Source organism: Lampetra fluviatilis, chromosome 22, assembly GCF_964198595.1.
Source record: "Lampetra fluviatilis chromosome 22, kcLamFluv1.1, whole genome shotgun sequence".
NCBI lineage: Eukaryota > Metazoa > Chordata > Hyperoartia > Petromyzontiformes > Petromyzontidae > Lampetra > Lampetra fluviatilis.
In genome coordinates, this window is record NC_136296.1 from 12,386,837 (window position 1) to 12,405,034 (window position 18,198).

Sequence of the window (18,198 nt, forward strand, 5' to 3'; positions counted from 1 at the left end):
GGACGGTTGTGATGATGATAATGATGATGATGTTGGTGACGACACATACACAGAATGTTGACATGTAATAGATGGGACGTATGTTGATGTATCCTTTATTTAACCAGGAGATGTCATCATCCCCATTGAGACGCAGTCTCTTTTGCAAGGACGACCTGGGGGATATATCGATGGTGGTGACGACGATGACGATGATGATGACGACGACACGGAGATCGACTCTAACCCCGTTGGGCGTGAGTGGACGAGTGAATGAGTGGGTGTGAGGTGTGCGTGGGGTGTTTGTATGGTGTGTGTGGTGTAGTGTGTGTGATGTTTGTATGGTGTGTGGTGGTGGTGTGTGTGGTGGTGTGTGTGGTGTGGTGTGAATGATGTGGTGTGTGTGTGGTGTGTGTGTATGATGTGGTGGTGTGTGTGGTGTGTGTGTATGATGTGGTGGTGTGTGTGGTGTGTGTGTGGTGTGTGTGTGGTGTGTGTGTGGTGTGTATGATGTGGTGGTGTGTGTGGTGTGTGTGTGTGGTGTGTATGATGTGGTGGTGTGTGTGGTGTGTATGATGTGGTGGTGTGTATGATGTGGTGGTGTGTGTGGTGTGTGTGTGTGTATGATGTGGTGTGTGTGTGGTGGTGTGTGTGGTGTGTATGATGTGGTGGTGTGTGTGGTGGTGTGTGTGGTGTGTGTGTGTGTGGTATGTATGATGTGGTGGTGTGTATGATGTGGTGGTGTGTGTGGTGTGTGTGTGTATGATGTGGTGTGTGTGGTGTGTGTGTGTGTGGTGTGTATGATGTGGTGGTGTGTGTGTGTGTGGTATGTGTGTGTGGTGTGTGTGTGTGTGGTGTGTATGATGTGGTGGTGTGTGTGGTGTGTATGATGTGGTGGTGTGTGTGGTGTGTGTGTGTGGTATGTATGATGTGGTGGTGTGTATGATGTGGTGGTGTGTGTGGTGTGTATGATGTGGTGGTGTGTGTGGTGTGTATGATGTGGTGGTGTGTGTGGTGTGTGTGGTGTGTATGATGTGGTGTGTGTGTGGTGTGTGTTACACACCTTACACGGACGCCGTCAGTGGCGAGACGGACACTCGTGATGAGCGAGTCGGCGCTGCGGCACGAAGATGCAAGCAGCGCGCTCCGCTCCACTGATGATGCTGTAGCTGCTGCTGTAGTTGCTGCTGTAGCTGCTGATGATGCTGTAGCTGCTGCTGCTGATGATGTTTAGCTGCTGCAAATGATGATGGAGATGTAGCTACGGCTGGTTGTATGTGATGCGCCTGCTACATCCGTCACTGATGTAGCGGTCGCGTGTGTTGCTGCTGGTTGCTGCTGCAGAAGCCGTTTTGCCTGCTGTTGCTGCTTCTACAGCTGCTGTTCCTGTTGTAGTCCCTGCTGTTGCTGCTTCTACAGCTGCTGTTCCTGTTGTAGTCCCTGCTGTTGCTGCTACCGATGATGACACCGTGTTACCTGCTGCTGCTGCTGCAATCCCTTGCTGTAGCTGCTGTCGATGACGACGATGTGTTGATTGTGTAGCTGCTGCTGCTGCTTCTGCTGCTGCTGCTGGTGATGAAGTCACCGCTGATGCTGCAGTAACCCGACCAAGAGACGCACTCCTCCCACGTCTCGCCGGTCAACCAGCCCCGAGTCGGCTCTAGGGGGCCCGGGCCCCGACCTGCGGTGGCTGAGCGAGCCCGGGGTGGGGGGACCCCCGGCCACTACTCCAACGCCCTTGGCGACAGCTCCAATGGCTTCGAGAAAAGCGAGCGAGGGGGTCAGGACAATAGCACGCTGGGGGTGGGTGGGGGGGCTACAGACAAGCATAGCCTGCCCACTGGCTCCCCATCCTTACTCCTGCTGCTGCTGCTGCTTCTCCTCCTCCTCACAGAGCCCTGACGGCGCCTTCCCGCAGTGGAAGCGCGGGCTGCATGAGCAATGACGTCGCCAGCGTCGTTCGCAGGCGTCCCGGTCAACCTAGCCTGGCACCCGTGTGTGCGCGCGCGCGCGTGTTCCACAACTGACCACCACCACCAACCACAACCAAGGCTAGTCTGAGCTGAGCCGGGCGAGAGAGGAGGAGGAGGGGGGGGGGTTATAGTGGGTGGGTGGGTGGGATGAGGATGGGATCTCCCGTGTAGAAGTAGATAAATATATTAATAATGCCGCTGCTTTGAATGAGAAGAAATCCGTCGATTTGGAGCAGCGAGGAGGCGGCGCCACGCGCAGCTCGCGCGCTCTTCGTGCAGCGTGGGAGCCGCTGGCGGCGATGCAGAGGCGCGCGGATCACGCGGAACGCCACCACCACCCCCCCCACGTCCGTCCGTCTCCCACCGTCGTCTCGCAGAGCAGTGGAGCAAAACGCACCGCGGGCGACGTTTCGTGGCAGGGGTCCTTTACGCAGCGGCGAGATCAAAATGGGTCCACTGTTGGGCAGAGGGCGATGTTGCGGCGTTTGCTCAGCGTGTGTGTTCGCGTCCTATGTTTGTGCCCTGTGTACGCGTGCGCGTGTGTGTGTGTCGTGTTCACGCGTGCGCGTGTGTACGCGTGTGTGTGTGTGTCGTGTTCACGCGTCATGAAAATGAGCCTTGTCTTGACACTCGCTGATTGCTTTTATCCCGGATAAAGGAAGGGAATTGCTCTCGTTAATTTCTCGGCGTTGGGGGGGGGGGGGGTTGGCCACATTCATTTTATGTATCTTCGGGAGGAACAGGAGGAAACCGACGGAGGACACGGAGGGAGCGAGCTAAGCCCACGTTGCCAAAATCCCAAAGCCAAACACCCCGTTGTTGTTACTCGTGTGATGATGATGCTGCTGCTGCTGCGTTATCTGTGCTGCACAAATACAGATAACGCGCTCTTAGTAGTAGCTGTAGGAGTAGATGATGTAGTAGGTGCAGTAGTAGTAGGTGCAGTAGTAGTAGATACGTTCCAAAAAAGGGTGCACAGAGTGAAACCGCACGAGTATACAGCTGCCTGCCGTGTAGAGCACACAGAATACACACAGTACACACAGTACATACAGTACATACACAGCATACACACAGTACACACACAAAATACACACTGTACACATACAGTATACACACAGTACATACGCAGAGTACATACACAGTACATAGCATACACACAGCATACACACAACACACAGTACACACACAGTACACACAGTACACACACAAGGTAGTATCACACCCGGCGCATATCCGCATATGAGCGAATTAAAACCGCATAGAGCGAATTTTGGGTAGGCACAGTTCGCCACATTTACGCGAAATCGCAAACACCGAACCCGCACAAAGCGAGGTAACCCTGCATGTGCGATAGGCAGCGTTTCAGCCAATGCCCCTTTTCTCGTAGCAACACGGTGTGTGTATGTGCAAGGCGTGTCCACCAAAAAGAATTCCTTTAGGATGTTTGTCAATGTGGGAATATTTTTGTTCTCTCGGCAAACATCCCACTGCTGAGAAATGACTCGGCAGTGGGCCGGCACCCCCGGACAAAGCGAATGCAGGACAGCCGTGGCCCAGGGTGCTGACTTTCCACGGGGCGACTGCAGCGCGGGAGGGACTTGGCACGGATGTTGAGAGTTGCTGGGTCGTGCAGAGATGGAGGAGGCGTGGGGAGCTCCCGTCGCGTCCAGGAGGAAGACTTGGGGAGCTGCAGGTGAGCGTGGGTAAAGTTCAACATCACACATGCACCAACAACATTATACATGCATCAACAACATCATACATCCATCAACAACATCATACATGCACCAACAACATCACACATGCATCAACAACATCACACATGCACCAACAACATCACACATGCACCAACAACATCACACATGCACCAACAACATCATACATCCATCAACAACATCATACATGCACCAACAACATCACACATGCATCAACAACATCATACATGCATCAACAACATCATACATGCACCAACAACATCACACATGCACCAACAACATCACACATGCATCAACAACATCACACATGCATCAACAACATCATACATCCATCAACAACATCATACATGCACCAACAACATCACACATGCACCAACAACATCACACATGCACCAACAACATCACACATGCATCAACAACATCACACATGCACCAACAACATCACACATGCACCAACAACATCACACATGCATCAACAACATCACACATGCACCACCAACATTACACATGCATCAACAACATCACACATGCACCATCAACATCACACATGCACCATCAACATCACACATGCATCAACAACATCACACATGCACCATCAACATCACACATGCACCATCAACATTACACATGCTTCATCAACATCACACATGCACCATCAACATCACACATGCATCAACAACATCACACATGCACCATCAACATCACAGATGCACCATCAACATCACACATGCATCAACAACATCACACATGCACCAACAACATCACACATGCACCATCAACATCACAGATGCACCATCAACATCACACATGCACCATCCACATCACACATGCACCAACAACACCTGCCTTGCTCTTGCATGTTAGCGGTGTTAAGACGCGCGCTTGCTTCTGTGCTAAAAAAAAAAATCGGTGTAGCGATGCGAAAAGAGGCGTTTGGACGGGATGGGCATGGGTTTGGTTTTGTGTGTGTGTGTGTAAAATAATTAAATAATGCGAAGGGACTGGAACTGACCGAGCAGGGAAATGCACCGCAAATGGTGAACACCGCAAATGGTGAACACCGCAAATGGTGAACACTGCAAATGGTGAACACCGCAAATGGTGAACACTGCAAATGGTGAACACCGCAAATGGTGAACACCGCAAATGGTGAACACTGCAAATGGTGAACACCGCAAATGGTGAACACTGCAAATGGTGAACACTGCAAATGGTGAACACTGCAAATGGTGAACACTGCAAATGGTGAACGCCGCAAATGGTGAACACCGCAAATGGTGAACACTGCAAATGGTGAACACTGCAAATGGTGAACACCGCAAATGGTGAACACTGCAAATGGTGAACGCCGCAAATGGTGAACACCGCAAATGGTGAACACTGCAAATGGTGAACGCCGCAAATGGTGAACACCGCAAATGGTGAACACTGCAAATGGTGAACACTGCAAATGGTGAACACTGCAAATGGTGAACGCCGCAAATGGTGAACACTGCAAATGGTGAACACTGCAAATGGTGAACACCGCAAATGGTGAACACTGCAAATGGTGAACGCCGCAAATGGTGAACACCGCCAATGGTGAACACCGCAAATGGTGAACACTGCAAATGGTGAACGCCGCAAATGGTGAACACTGCAAATGGTGAACACTGCAAATGGTGAACACCGCAAATGGTGAACACTGCAAATGGTGAACGCCGCAAATGGTGAACACCGCCAATGGTGAACGCCGCAAATGGTGAACATCACAAATGGTGAACACCGCAAATGGTGAACACCGCCAATGGTGAACACCCCAAATGGTGAACACCGCAAATGGTGAACACCGCAAATGGTGAACACTGCAAATGGTGAACGCCGCAAATGGTGAACGCCACAAATGGTGAACGCCGCAAATGGTGAACATCACAAATGGTGAACACCGCAAATGGTGAACACCGCAAATGGTGAACATCACAAATGGTGAACACCGCACCGGGAACGTTGTTCATGTGGCTCGGGTGGGACGGAGCCAGGGCCTCGATCCAGAGTCGGGCGACACGGGGGCTTGTACTCGAGGCAGGTGGGCAGTGGGGGATGTATGTGCGTTGAACTTCTTTCGTACCGTACGTAGCCCGACCGTGATAATTATCGGAGGTGTGGGGAGGTAGGATAAGAAACTTAACACGTAAAGCAGCTCTTCAGGAATGAGTTTTCAACCCCCAGACGTAGCGCCACCGTGCGTGCGTTTGCTTTCGTGTACACGATTGTGCTCGATTCAGGGATCGAACCAGTCCCTCTCAACTCGGGGGCTTGTGTCTCCCATTCCAATGGAGGGCGACGCTCTTGTACAGGTAATTATCATCCGCTCAGCGCAATGTGGATTTATGTGGGGGAAACTTTGATCATCCTAGGAGCATTACGGCACATCCAGTAGTGTACTCGGGGTTTGCTTTTGTTATAGGAGCAGAGAGGGATCATGGGCTACGGGACAGATGGAGAGAGAAGCCACTTCGTAGAGAGAGGCGGTCACAGGCAGAGCAGAAGAGTGGGGGTGGAGGGTGGTCTTGATGCTGCGTTGTGGGCGGTAAATAACGATTTTGTGCGAATTGCCAGAGGATATTTTTAATTTATCAGATGTGATATTGGGCTGGGATTGATTGGTGTCGGCGATGGGGTTAGGGCTCTGGCTGCAAATTGTCTGCGGTGTTTCTCCTCCCCAGAGCATCGCGTGATTGCCACTCATAAATTACTCTTGCTGAGTACGCGGTTTATAACCCCGCGTGATTGTTCAAATCCGTGGGGCCCGCTCAGTCAGTTCTTTTAGAGTTAGTGGTCTGGACAAGGCTGAGAAAAAATAGATATTTGTATGCATGCAAGGACGGCACATCGTTCGTGTGCGCTGGTGTAACCGAACGCGGTGATTCTCGCGGTAGCCATTCTACAGGTCGCGTTGAACATTCTCAGATGGCAATTGTTGGAGATGATTGTAAAAATCAAAGATCATTACTTAGTTTTTAAAAATGTATTTAAAGATGTACGCAACTAGAACGTGTTGGGTTGGTAAAGTTTCACTTTTGCTTCTACTGGTTTTACGGTTCCTGCAACGGACCGCCCGTTTCTCACTCCACTGCTGGATGAGGGCCTCCCCTCGGCCCTGTGTGGGTTATTTTACCATACTTCACCATCCCTGATCTGTTTTATCAGTTTTAACGATTTAAATAAATAGATGCAGTTGATTTGGCCAATGTTTCACAGCGTTCTGTGAGCGAAATTTTGCCTTTTAAAATGATGTTTAGTTGTAACAAGCAGTTTCATAGGCGGTGAAAGCAGCGTTATTTGATGGCAAATCGAAGCAGAACAGTGGCCATGCTGTGTCACCGGTCTCACGGCGCCTTCCTAGCCTCGTGTGACGGATTTCACGGCGATTTTTGCAATACCATTGCTCGCAGCTTACGTTTGTTGAAAAAAACCTTGAAATGCCGGTAATTTTATGCAAATTAGAATTTCGAATGGGAATTTTAATGAAACAGCGCCCCCTAGCGGCGGAACAGCGCCCCCTAGCGGCGGAACAGCGCCCCCTCGTGGTCGACATTGTTATTGGCGTCCAGCAAAAAAATCATGCTGCACAGTTTCACGCCACCCTCTCTCTTCGCCTCTTGCATGCACCATGGGGTTCCATCTCCACCACCTACCACCATCCCCCTGCCTGCATCTCTACCTGCATCACAGACACAACACATGTTAGTACATTCACATAGGGATTACATTTTGTTTGTCACTCACCTTATTTATTCTGCAGCCTTCCACACTCAGTCCGGGGTTTGAACCGCACACCTCTTAGCTCGAGTGCTGCTTCAGCATCACCTTGAGCCACCGTGTCTTCCCGCAGGCATATGGGGCTCCATGCCGTGTAGTGATTGCACTGCGCCGCATGGCTGTATGAAGGTGAATACGTCATCACCATTTCTAAGTAATTTAGTAAAAGGAATGCATTAGGAATCGAACCCGTGTAGATAAACTTGAGGGGCAGCTGTGTTAACCACTAGACCACACGAGCACGTGAATTGTTGTGGGATGTCTGGTTATTAAATAATTGCCATCTTCAGCGTCGTTTATTTCAGTTGTATTTAAAATAAAAATAGAAAAATAAACACCATTTCTTTGATTATGAAAAAAATATCCTTTTGGCCTTTAATGAGTATTTAATGACACTTTGCAAAAAATAAATAATAAAGGTTGGTTTTGAATCCAAGACCTAGTGTGTCATAGCCTCGTGTGCTCACCACTAGACTACAGCACAGTGACATGATGACAGCACTGAGGGCCGCCCATTCATGAATCAGGGGAGCAGGAGGCGATCCCACGGCTGAGCTCTGGGTGGCCACAGACCGAGGCGCGAACCTGTCCGCTCTGAGCTTGGTGGCGGCAACACATGAACCTCCACTGAGCCATCACTCAGGAACACTCTCTTCGCCCTGAGATGTTGGGTAGGTAAATCACATTGAGATCTGTAAAAAAATAAACTCCCATCCCCAACTGCGCTTTAAAATGGCCAGGAGTTTGCAGTGCAACACACGGGGTTTGCGAAGCTGTCTCTGCATAACTTTAGTTTCGTCTCCAATGCGTCGTTTTTCTCAAGGTCCTGATTTTCACTCGTATGCACAACACTCATGATTACATAGGCCTGGAGTGTTGGCCCAGTTGGGATGTAACCCGAGTCCGGTCGGCATGCCTTTCATGCAGCGCTTTGGAAGCGTGGGTTGGTGAATCACGTGGAGATTTGTCAAACTTGTTGTGGACTGCAAGGTGGACAGGAGATGGCAGTACAGGAAGTAGACCTGTAGATCCCTTAAGTGCTATCTGCTCGTACCCAAAGTCGTCTCGAGACTCATTGTGGTTTCTCCAAGGTAGAATGCATTAACGTCGTAATGATGACGTGCCTATAACACAGGCGAATATCACCCGTTGTGTCCAATTCATATGCTCCGTTATTCATAAATCTATTATTACTATTAATTATTGAAGACCCCATGTCGATCATTGGGATTGTTTGACCATACTTCACGCTGGCCACTGCGAGTACAGGAATTTGACAAATGGAACCGTGGCATCAAGCTTTTGCGACAAACTAAAGGGGGAGGCTGGGGGGGAAGGAATCTTCTAAAGTGGTTTTGTACAATTAGACCCAGGCTTCTAACTTGCCTTGGTCAGGAATCGAGCATAGAGGCTGGACCGCTGGAGTGTATTGATGAAGCTTGCTTGCGAGTGCTGCGCGTTGTAGCAGCGCCGCCTCGGACACGTGGCGCCCTCTGGCGGCCAAAGCCCGGCACAGATCGGGTTTCACGTGTGGCCCATGCACTCTCCGACCACGACAGCGGCTCACGGCGCGCACATTAAAGCACCGCATTCGTTACGAAAAACCGCCGCGCCGTACCACAATAAAAATCGTTTTGTATGGTTTCCAAAAATGTTAGCCCCAACGGAGATTGGTTTGGCTTGTGGGGCACGGTCAGTCTGAACTTCTACCCACGTTGCCTCTGGACTCACCCCATGCCACACCGGTCAGAGCGGTTGTCGGACCATACTTCACCGTGTGGGTCAGTGTGGGTTGGTCGTGAGCGTTAAACATTAAACACACAGCACCGCAAGCCTGAGACGGAGATAAGCGTTTATTTCTACACCAACACGTCAAGTCTTTGTGGCCAAGTCGCCGGCTCACCGTCGGCAAGGCACACTCGCATGCACAATGCAGGCAACTCTCAATTATCCACAACACTGGGGGGAGGTGTGGGGGAGGGGGAAGAGGAGTGGGCCAGTTAAAAAACTTAAACACGAACGCAAATCACGAAAATTAGGCTGTAAGAAGGTGCTGTTTACGTGCGTGAAACGGGACGTTAAAAACGCCGACTGAATTGATCGAATCTGAAAGCAATCGCTTGCATTTGCCGACGAGTCGACGGCGAGGAGGTGGTTGTACTCGGAGCCGCGACGAGTGAAGCGCGTCGCTGCACGCGTTTGACGAGACTTTGTTTTTTTACCCGAGCGCAGTTAAGCCGCGACCCGAACAGTCCACCCAGATAATCGAGAGTTAACTGCGTGCGCCGATGCAACGACAAAGCGGGCAACGGAAACACGAGCGCCGCTCAGTTTCCGGTTCCCCACGGAATGCGGCCGCGCCGATACTCCCTCTGCCTTCGATGTGTGTTCACGTGCACAGCATTTGGTATAAAAGAACATTGTTTATTTAAAAAATAGGTTTACAATCTTACAAATCCCGCGCCACTCACTGGAATTCAACGTTGTATACAGCACCACATCGCAAAACAAATAAAACTAAAGTGAGTTTTCCTTAGTTCTTGATCGGGTTGCCGCGATATAATTTCTCCTGATGCAATATTCGTGGTATGAGATTCCCACAAATGTCGTACAACAGATCGGAGAATCGCCATCTTGTGGCAACCTCAGTTGTTGGTTTGTAATGGATGCCAAAGTAAAACCAAGGGGGAACGTCGCTAAAGCTGTTGACAAGAAACTGACACTCAGGATTGAGCCCTCTGTCACGCGGCTAGAAATGTGTGCAATTGTAGAACATGAGTAGCCTGCTCAATGCAAGGGAGGATGTTTACCGGTGTCTCGCCACACCTGAGTGAAACACCAGCACACCTGGAAAGGTCGTTTTATCTATCAAACGGGAGTTCAACTCATCCTGCAAGGAATCATTGGGGAAGGGGTTCTTGCCCAGCCACGGCCGTCACTGGATTTCCCCAAGGTAGAGACGCTTGTCATTGGCGCACGACAGAACTGAAATACAGAGACAACGGCAACACTCTCAACCCGCAGCGCGTACAAGACATCATCATCATCATCGCCTACATTAAATCACTTTTCACCTCAGACTGAAAGCGTTGATGAATTGGCTCTGTACGTCTGCTGCCTCGTCACTATTATCACAGCTACCATGACGGTCATTGTTCTTACGCATGCCACGCCTGACAACCGGGATTGTTGGCCGGGCATCGGTTTTCTGAGAATCGTTTTCAGAATCCAACGCCGATTGCAAAAGTCACGGAATCAACAACGGAAGACACATTAACAATAGGGGTTTTCCCCTTTTTCTGGCAACAAAACTGAAACCTTTTTACAAGGATTCATGTAACTGCATTAACCACAATACTTGCAGTTAAATGCAAAGAAAAAACACACTATGGCTTTCAAAGAAAGCCGTTCCTCGGTGTGGACCAATCAGTTTCAAGGACAATGCATATATTATCAGTGTGTTTTTTGTTTGCATTTGAACTGCAAGTATTGTGGTTAATGCAGACATGAATCCTTGTAAAAAGGTTTCAGTTTTGTTGCGAGAAAAAGGGGAAAAACCCTACTATTATATTTTGGTACTGACAAAGGAGGTCGCATGATGATGAAACGGAAGACACTTCGGACGACTGAACCGATTGGCGTGTGCGAGAACGCTCAAATCGTAAGTCCGTTCCGCTCGGTCACCGAGTGGCACACGCTCCAGCACACACACACACGGGTTGCAGCGTTATTTTTACTGTTATACATTTTGATATGTACGGCAAACCGTTGAGTTTTTTTTTTAGCAACTGATTATAGATAACTGATTATAGATAACGCGAACGACTCGATCTTTGCGCGAAGAGAGATCTTACCGATGGGCTCCTCGGGGTGGAAAGCGACGTCGTTGACGGAACCGGCGTGTCCAGGCAGCTTGTAGAGGATGCGGCGTGACGTCGTGTCCCAAATATACACAAACCTGCGCAATGACAACGCACCAGCAGTCAGGCGCAAGCACAGAATCGTGCCAAAGACGATTCAAGAATATCATAACCTAACCTGTGTGCCGTACGTACGCTTTAGAGGGGATGTGAAAAGAGCGCGTGATGCTATTATAAAAATACGAGGCCACGTGTGCCCGCGGAATTGTCTAATTTTGACTACATTCAATAAATTCTCTGCAAATCACTTGACTGGAAAAATACACAAATCAACATCGCCCCCTACTATATGCGTATTACACATCCTTACAGAAAAAATATCTTTACCGGCGCTGGTTCTATTATTAGCAACTGCTCACTCATCGAAGGTCAAACTCATTTGGCAACGTGACCGCAAACATCTTGTGGCAACTTAACCGGTTACCTTTAGAATAAATAGAGATGACACAAACGGAATTGTAACTTACCCATTCTATGTAGGTAAACAAAATATTTGTGTTTTTATAATTTACACGTTTTGCATCATCTGTGCTGTCACTTTGCAGGGGCCGCCTCCACTCCCCATTATCATCCCGGGATAATCGGGGCGTGACGGGGTTGAGAGTTTACCTGTCTGCAGAACCCGCAGACACTTTACTGCCATCGTGGGACCAAGAACACTTCAGCAGGTTCTGAAATGGCACAAACAACCGTATCATGCACGATTAACTTCAATGAGGAAGCCACTGGAGCTATGCACTTTTAAATCTAGATTGAAAACTCATTTCTATAGAGCTGCTTTTTGTGCTTTGTTTGTTGTCCTTTGCCCACACCTCCGATTATCACAGATAGACAGGTAGGGTGCAAAAGAAGTTCAACACACATACATTCTATCATCGTCCATGTTCTACTCACTGCTGAATGAACACCTCCCCCTCCCCAACCTCAAAGTTGTTGCCAGCCCTCCCAATTGAGCGCTGCTACGGTCCATCTCGCTGCGCCATCCCCAAGGTGGACATCATCCACGGCTGTGTTCCCTCCTTTGTCTGCCGTTCCATCACCAGTCTCGTCGACTGGCCATCATCCCTTCGAGCAACGAGTCCCCGTCCAGGGCCACTTAAGTTTTCTTAACAGTCGACAAAATCTACGCGATTTGCATTTATCTGATCCATGCGTTCCTCGTTCTGTCTCTTGCAGTTCCCAGCATGCATCTCTCCTCGCGCACTTCAGTTTGACGGTCGACGTTCGGAGAGAACTGCGACGCTAAAAGGAATGGCGCCCCCCCCTTCCCCGTGATATCCGTGGATCAAACAAATCACTCGAGACACGCCGGTGTATGGCAGCAACATCAGTTTATGCAAATGCTGGCGCAAGAGGTCACACGTTTGGCGCAACGGTCCTTCGCTGAATATGCACGATGCATGACTGAAGCTCTCCTTGCTTCTTTGCACACTTTTCAATGTTTTGATCCGCGTTGTTTTGAATATAACTTTAACAAAAAAATGTTAACTCATCATTATTGTGCATGAACTAAGCGAGATGCAAATAAAGCAATTACCTTCTCAAAGTTGTGCACGTTGCCTTGAAAAATCTTCACGCACCGCTCCATGGGGGCAAAGGGTCGTATGTCCCAAATCCTCACTGCAAATCATTTCACATGAAAAATAATTCAACCATTTATAATTATTGTGAAGTTACTTAATCGCACACAGGTTCAAAACCTAATTATGTTGATTTTCACGTCTATTTTTTATCGAATCATTTATTAAAATTGTCTTCTGAGAATCAATCAATCATACGCCAATTATATGCTGTTAAATGTAATCCCATGCGGGAGAGCGGTGGTGCAGTGGGTAGCACACTGCCCAATGTACCTGGCGATCCGAGTTTGATTCCCTGCCATGGCTAACTTCAGTGGTGAGCGACGGGTGAGCTGGTCTTGGGCTCCCCGGTTTCCCTAACCCACACTGACCAGCGTGGTAAGGTACGGTCAAATAACCTCACAAAATGTATGGTGGGGAGGCCAACATCCAAAAGTGTGACTGACATGTAGCTGTTATTCAGCCGACAAGGTTACACAAAAGCACGCTGCTGTTGTGTGTTGTTGGGGGTTGTCGTGTGTTTTTGTTGGTGGTGTTGTTGTTGTTATACCCGAGTTGTCCATGGCATTGGAGAGGAGGTAGGAGCCGTCGGGGCTCAAGCTCAGTCCAGTCACGGAGTCGTTGTGCCCCTTCATCGTGTAGATCAGCTTGTTTTGACGCAGGTCCCACACCTACCACGCGCCGTGCACACATTCACAATACAGTTCTCCCACGAGTTTTTGGGTCGTACCGCGTGTCGTTTAGAGTATTTGGCTGCTAACAATTTACAGGTGATAAGCCACTTCGTTGAACTATCATTTGTGGCCAGGTAGCTTCTGAAAAAGAGCTACATAGGTCAGTGAGCCTTACCTGATAAAATATAAAGTTACGTTTATAGTTTGGCCATGGTGTCTGACGTTTAGCCCCACGTGCTGAAACCATCTTCAGGAACTGAATCCGAAGCTCCCAAAACGTAACGTCATCATACTGCGTGTATCATGCACGCAGCCCTGTGTTAGACTACCAACTCACCAGCAGGGCAATGAGATACCCACAGTGATCAGAGGGGCTAATCCACAAGGCGGCTGTAGGAAATGATGGCTATACTTTACTGAAAACGGTACATAATTTGTTTCATTGTCTATCACAATGTTGGCTTATCGTGAAATAGAAGAGCCTTGAGACTCAATGAGGTTTTTTTTGTAGATAGCAGAAATGTATTAATGTTGAGAAAGTACCACCATCTCAAAAAGTGAAGTAGTGGTGTTGACATGTTCAGTGTGCCCTTGCCTTGATGACATTGTCAATGCCGCCGGAGAGGATCTGGTCGCTGGTGTCGTTGAACGTGACAGAGAGGCACTGGTAGGTGTTCTGGAACGAGTGAACCGACCCCTTCTTCCGTGTATCCCACAGCTGTGGGTTAGGGGTGCACAGGCAAAGACACACGGCTCAAAGTTATTAACAGAATTCTTGACACAACAACACGATATCATTTTTAAAGCGTGAAGTTATCGTTTTTTTAATGTTGAATATCGTTTTGTTGCATCATTTGGAGAATAATTTGTGAAAATGCCTGGATCCAGAAAGCATTTTACGCAAACATGACATTGTAATAGCATTAATGTTTTATTCACCAAAGAATTAATTCAGATCATCATAACTAGGAATGTTACATGTTCAATAAGCTTCATCAAAATGATCATTCCATATTTTAAGAGATGAAAGTCATTCGGATAAAAAAAATGTTGGGACAGACCACAATGATCTGGCCAGATTTGTGTCATTAATACATTCCTCACCACATGACGTTGCAAAATAAATTAAATTGTCACATGGTGTACAGGCATTCAACGCGTCAATTATTGTTATTTCAGCTCCTGTTCATAGCAGCATAGCAAGGAGAGGGTGGGGTTCACGTGCGAGTGCAGACCACGGCATTATTATAAACGTCCCTTTAGACTATTTGGCTGGTATAAATTTCCACACGATAAGCCACTTTGTTGCGCTATCATTTGTGGCCACGTCCCTTCTGATAAATAGCTATACAGCTCAGTGGGCCTTACCGGCTAAAATAAAATGTTTTCGTAAGGCTGCACTGCTCACGAGTGCAAGTAATTCCGTTGCCGCGAGCGTTCCGTACCTTTACTGTGCCGTCGTCGCTGGCTGTGCAGACCATCTGGGGCCCACGGCGCGCCGGGAAGCACGCGTTCACAAACGAAGTGTGGCCTTTGAGCCTCTTGATGCGCTCGCCCGTCTCGCTGTCCCACAGCCCGACCGTCTTGTCCGTTGACGACGTGAAGATGGTGCTGAACGGAATTTGTCCGACGTTAGTGGCGGTTCACTCCAATGGAGCGGCGGCGATTGGAATCAAAATAGTGAAGGTTTTGTTGTGGACGTGTAATGACGGATCGATTTGATCTGTTAAAATCTAGCGTAAAGCTCGAGAAACACACATGAAGTTACGAGTGTGGGAATCAACTATCTACGACTTATACAAATGTGTTTATACATGTACAGCCTGTTTGTCAATCCACTGTTGGATGAGGGCCTCCTCATGTCTGTACAGGTCATGGGGGTTACTTGACCATACTTCACGCTGGTGAAGGCAGGGTTTACATATGGAGTGTTTTGGCCTGTGGAATGCAGCAGCTATACCCTGATATTCATGTGTATCAGGGAATAACTCACAAAAGCCTGCACACACAGGCTCACAAACCCAACATTCTTATTAGAGTACTATTTTCAGCGCCATACTGGAAGTAATTGCATGTTACTGATTCGCCAGTGATGCCCGTGTGGATTTTTGGCACAAATGAAGTCACATTGGCCGCAACAGAAATGACTGTACCTGCCATCTGTGCTGTAGTGTATATCCAGGATCGCTCCAGTGTGTCCCTTAAGGTGGGCGTAGTTGTCACAGTCCCCATACACGTTCCACATGACTGCGGGAAAACATCAAAACAGAAAAAACTTAATGCAACCACAGCGTGCACGTTAAGCAGTCTCTACCAGATGCATAGCGCAGGTGTTTAACATCTGGGATTCAAGAAATGGCCGGAAGGTTCAGAGGTCAGAGCACTGAGCTGGCATTGCTGAGGTCATGGGTTAGAATCCAAGCAGCCACCTACGATTCATCTGGATTGTCAATGGCGGTGAGTTGATGGTCTCAGCCCAGTCAACAATTACTGTATAAAAAAAACGCATCCCATAAAAATGTTTCTGCACTTAATATACTCTTAGGCAGCAAACTGTATTTGCTATGGCAGGATGGATGGGAAAGCTAAGGCCCCTACTGTGGGGTTATGGTAATTTGAAGAGTGCTCAGAAGCAGCTTTGCGATATCCACATCCGTGAATCGTTCTCGAAAGCGCATGACTGCAATACTCTAAGAGCAATCCGAATGTATTTTTCTCATGACATCGCAGATAGGATCAAATTTGGGAGTAAATGAATAAAAATGTCCAAGTAATCACAATAAATGACAAATGTTTACCATAAGATGATTTGTGACTGACCACATGGCTATATAGCGAACTTGTGCTTACTGGCTGTATGAGAAGAACAACAGCACCAGCCTGTACACTGGCCAGGGACTCACGAATGGTCCTGTCGAAGCCGGCAGAGACGAGGGTGTTGCCATTGGGGTGGAATTTGCAGCAGTAGACCTCGCCCTCGTGCCCGGTGAGCAGCATGATGGGCGCCAACAGACTCGAGGACCTGGGAGGGCCCTGCCACCCACAGGGGAAAGTCACAGGAACATCTGGGTGTCAGAACAAACCACAACCCTTGCAGTGGCTCAGACAGCAAATAATGCTTTACAGCACTCAAACCGGTCCACCGAGATCCTGGGGTTGTAGCGGTGACCGGGTGGCCCAAGAGGTCAGAGCGCTGATCTGGAACCAAAGAGATCATGGGTTTGCATAGAGGAAGCCAACCATATAATGCCGGAGTTGTTGACCAACCCTCGTATGGACCGTGGTCTTGTCAAGATTGTTGTTTTGTAATTAGAGGAGTAACGGGAACTTGTGCCATGGATCTGCCCTTGGGCAACGATCTGAAGACGTAGCCAGGTGGCACAAGGGTCAGAGCGCTGAGTTGGCAACACTAAGATCTTGAGATGGTCAGGTGGCTCAGAGGTCAGAGCCCGTGAGATCCTGGCTAAACCGGGTTCTCAAGTGAGTTTCATAAATGGTCTCAATCCCAGTCACCAATGACTGTACCAACAACACCACGTTACATGTGGTTCTACACTCGTGTTATTTATTGGCTCGTGCTAATACGGGTGCTGAGCTATTGCTAGTTCTAGGCTATTACAATCACCGGGGTTCGTGTAGATATATCATAAATGGTAGTGCAGGGCTAGTGTTATTATTACTATTTCTAGTGTTAGTGTATCGGAGTTACTGGTTGTGTATTTGGGCGAGTATTAATGTATCAAGGCTGGTGTCTGAGGGCTAGTGATAGTGCATCAGCGCTAGTGCTAGTCACAGCTAGTATATGAGTGATATGGAATGAGGGCTAGTGCTGGTGTATGAGGGGTGGTGCTGGTGTATGAGGACTCGTGATGGTGTATGAGGGCTAGTGCTAGTCACAGCTAGTACTGTATATGAGTGATAGGGAATGAGGGCTGGTGATGGTGTATGAGGGCTAGTGATGGTGCATCAGGGCTAGTGCTAATCACAGCTAGGACTGTATATGAGTGATAGGGAATGAGGGCTAGTGAATGAAGGCTGGTGTTGGTGTTTGAGGGGTGTTGTTGGTGTATGAGTGTTGGTGTCTGAGGGGTGTTGCTGGTGGCTGAGGGCTCTGCTCACCACGGCCAGCAGCTGCTGCCCCTGCCCCGGGGCTGCCCCCTTCGCCGCGTCTCCCCGCGCGCGCTTCGCCACCGACACGAGCGCCATGTCCTGCGCCTTGCGCTTCTGTTCGATCATCGCAAACTTCTGTGGCCCCCCACGCGGGAGCCCCAGCGACGCTAGGAGGATCGCGCCGAGGAGCTGACGCCCGACGCCGAATGTGAGCGGCGTTGAAGTTTAAATCGGAACGACGACGCCGCCGAGGGGACGAAAGCGCCGCGTGAGAACCGCGAAAGGCCTGGGCCTACGGCGAGTGCGAGAGGCGGGTCACGATTGGTCGGCAGTGACGCGCGTAGCAATTGGTCGAGGCGCCCGTAGTGACGTCGCGCGCGCGCGCGCTCTGATTGGATGCGACGACGTTTTTTTTTGTATCTCTCTCGCGCGCTCACAGCATC

General features: G+C 49.1%; 1 protein-coding gene across 1 annotated transcript; it reads right to left on the minus strand.

Moving 5' to 3' along the window:
* Window positions 1–8,895: 8,895 nt before the first annotated feature.
* On the minus strand, window positions 8,896–18,064 carry SNRNP40 (small nuclear ribonucleoprotein U5 subunit 40). The gene is made up of 10 exons (XM_078866511.1): window positions 17,765–18,064; window positions 16,549–16,678; window positions 15,799–15,892; window positions 15,091–15,256; window positions 14,241–14,363; window positions 13,522–13,642; window positions 12,929–13,011; window positions 12,001–12,062; window positions 11,326–11,429; window positions 8,896–10,456 (listed from the first exon to the last, which is right to left on the minus strand). The coding sequence occupies exons 1-10, from the start codon at window positions 17,879–17,881 to the stop codon at window positions 10,407–10,409; spliced, it is 1,050 nt and encodes a 349-aa protein (XP_078722637.1). The 5' UTR covers window positions 17,882–18,064; the 3' UTR covers window positions 8,896–10,406.
* Between the last annotated feature and the right edge of the window lie 134 nt (window positions 18,065–18,198).

Bases quoted from the DNA above. Each gene is read 5' to 3' on its own strand.
- SNRNP40 (XM_078866511.1), bottom strand. From the start codon at position 17,881: ATGATCGAACAGAAGCGCAAGGCGCAGGACATGGCGCTCGTGTCGGTG. The intron at 15,257-15,798 runs GTACAGTCATTT...AATTCCGTTCAG, and splicing joins CACTACAGCACAGATGGCAG to CACCATCTTCACGTCGTCAA. The intron at 12,063-12,928 runs GTAATTGCTTTA...GTGCCATTTCAG, and splicing joins ACGTGCACAACTTTGAGAAG to AACCTGCTGAAGTGTTCTTG.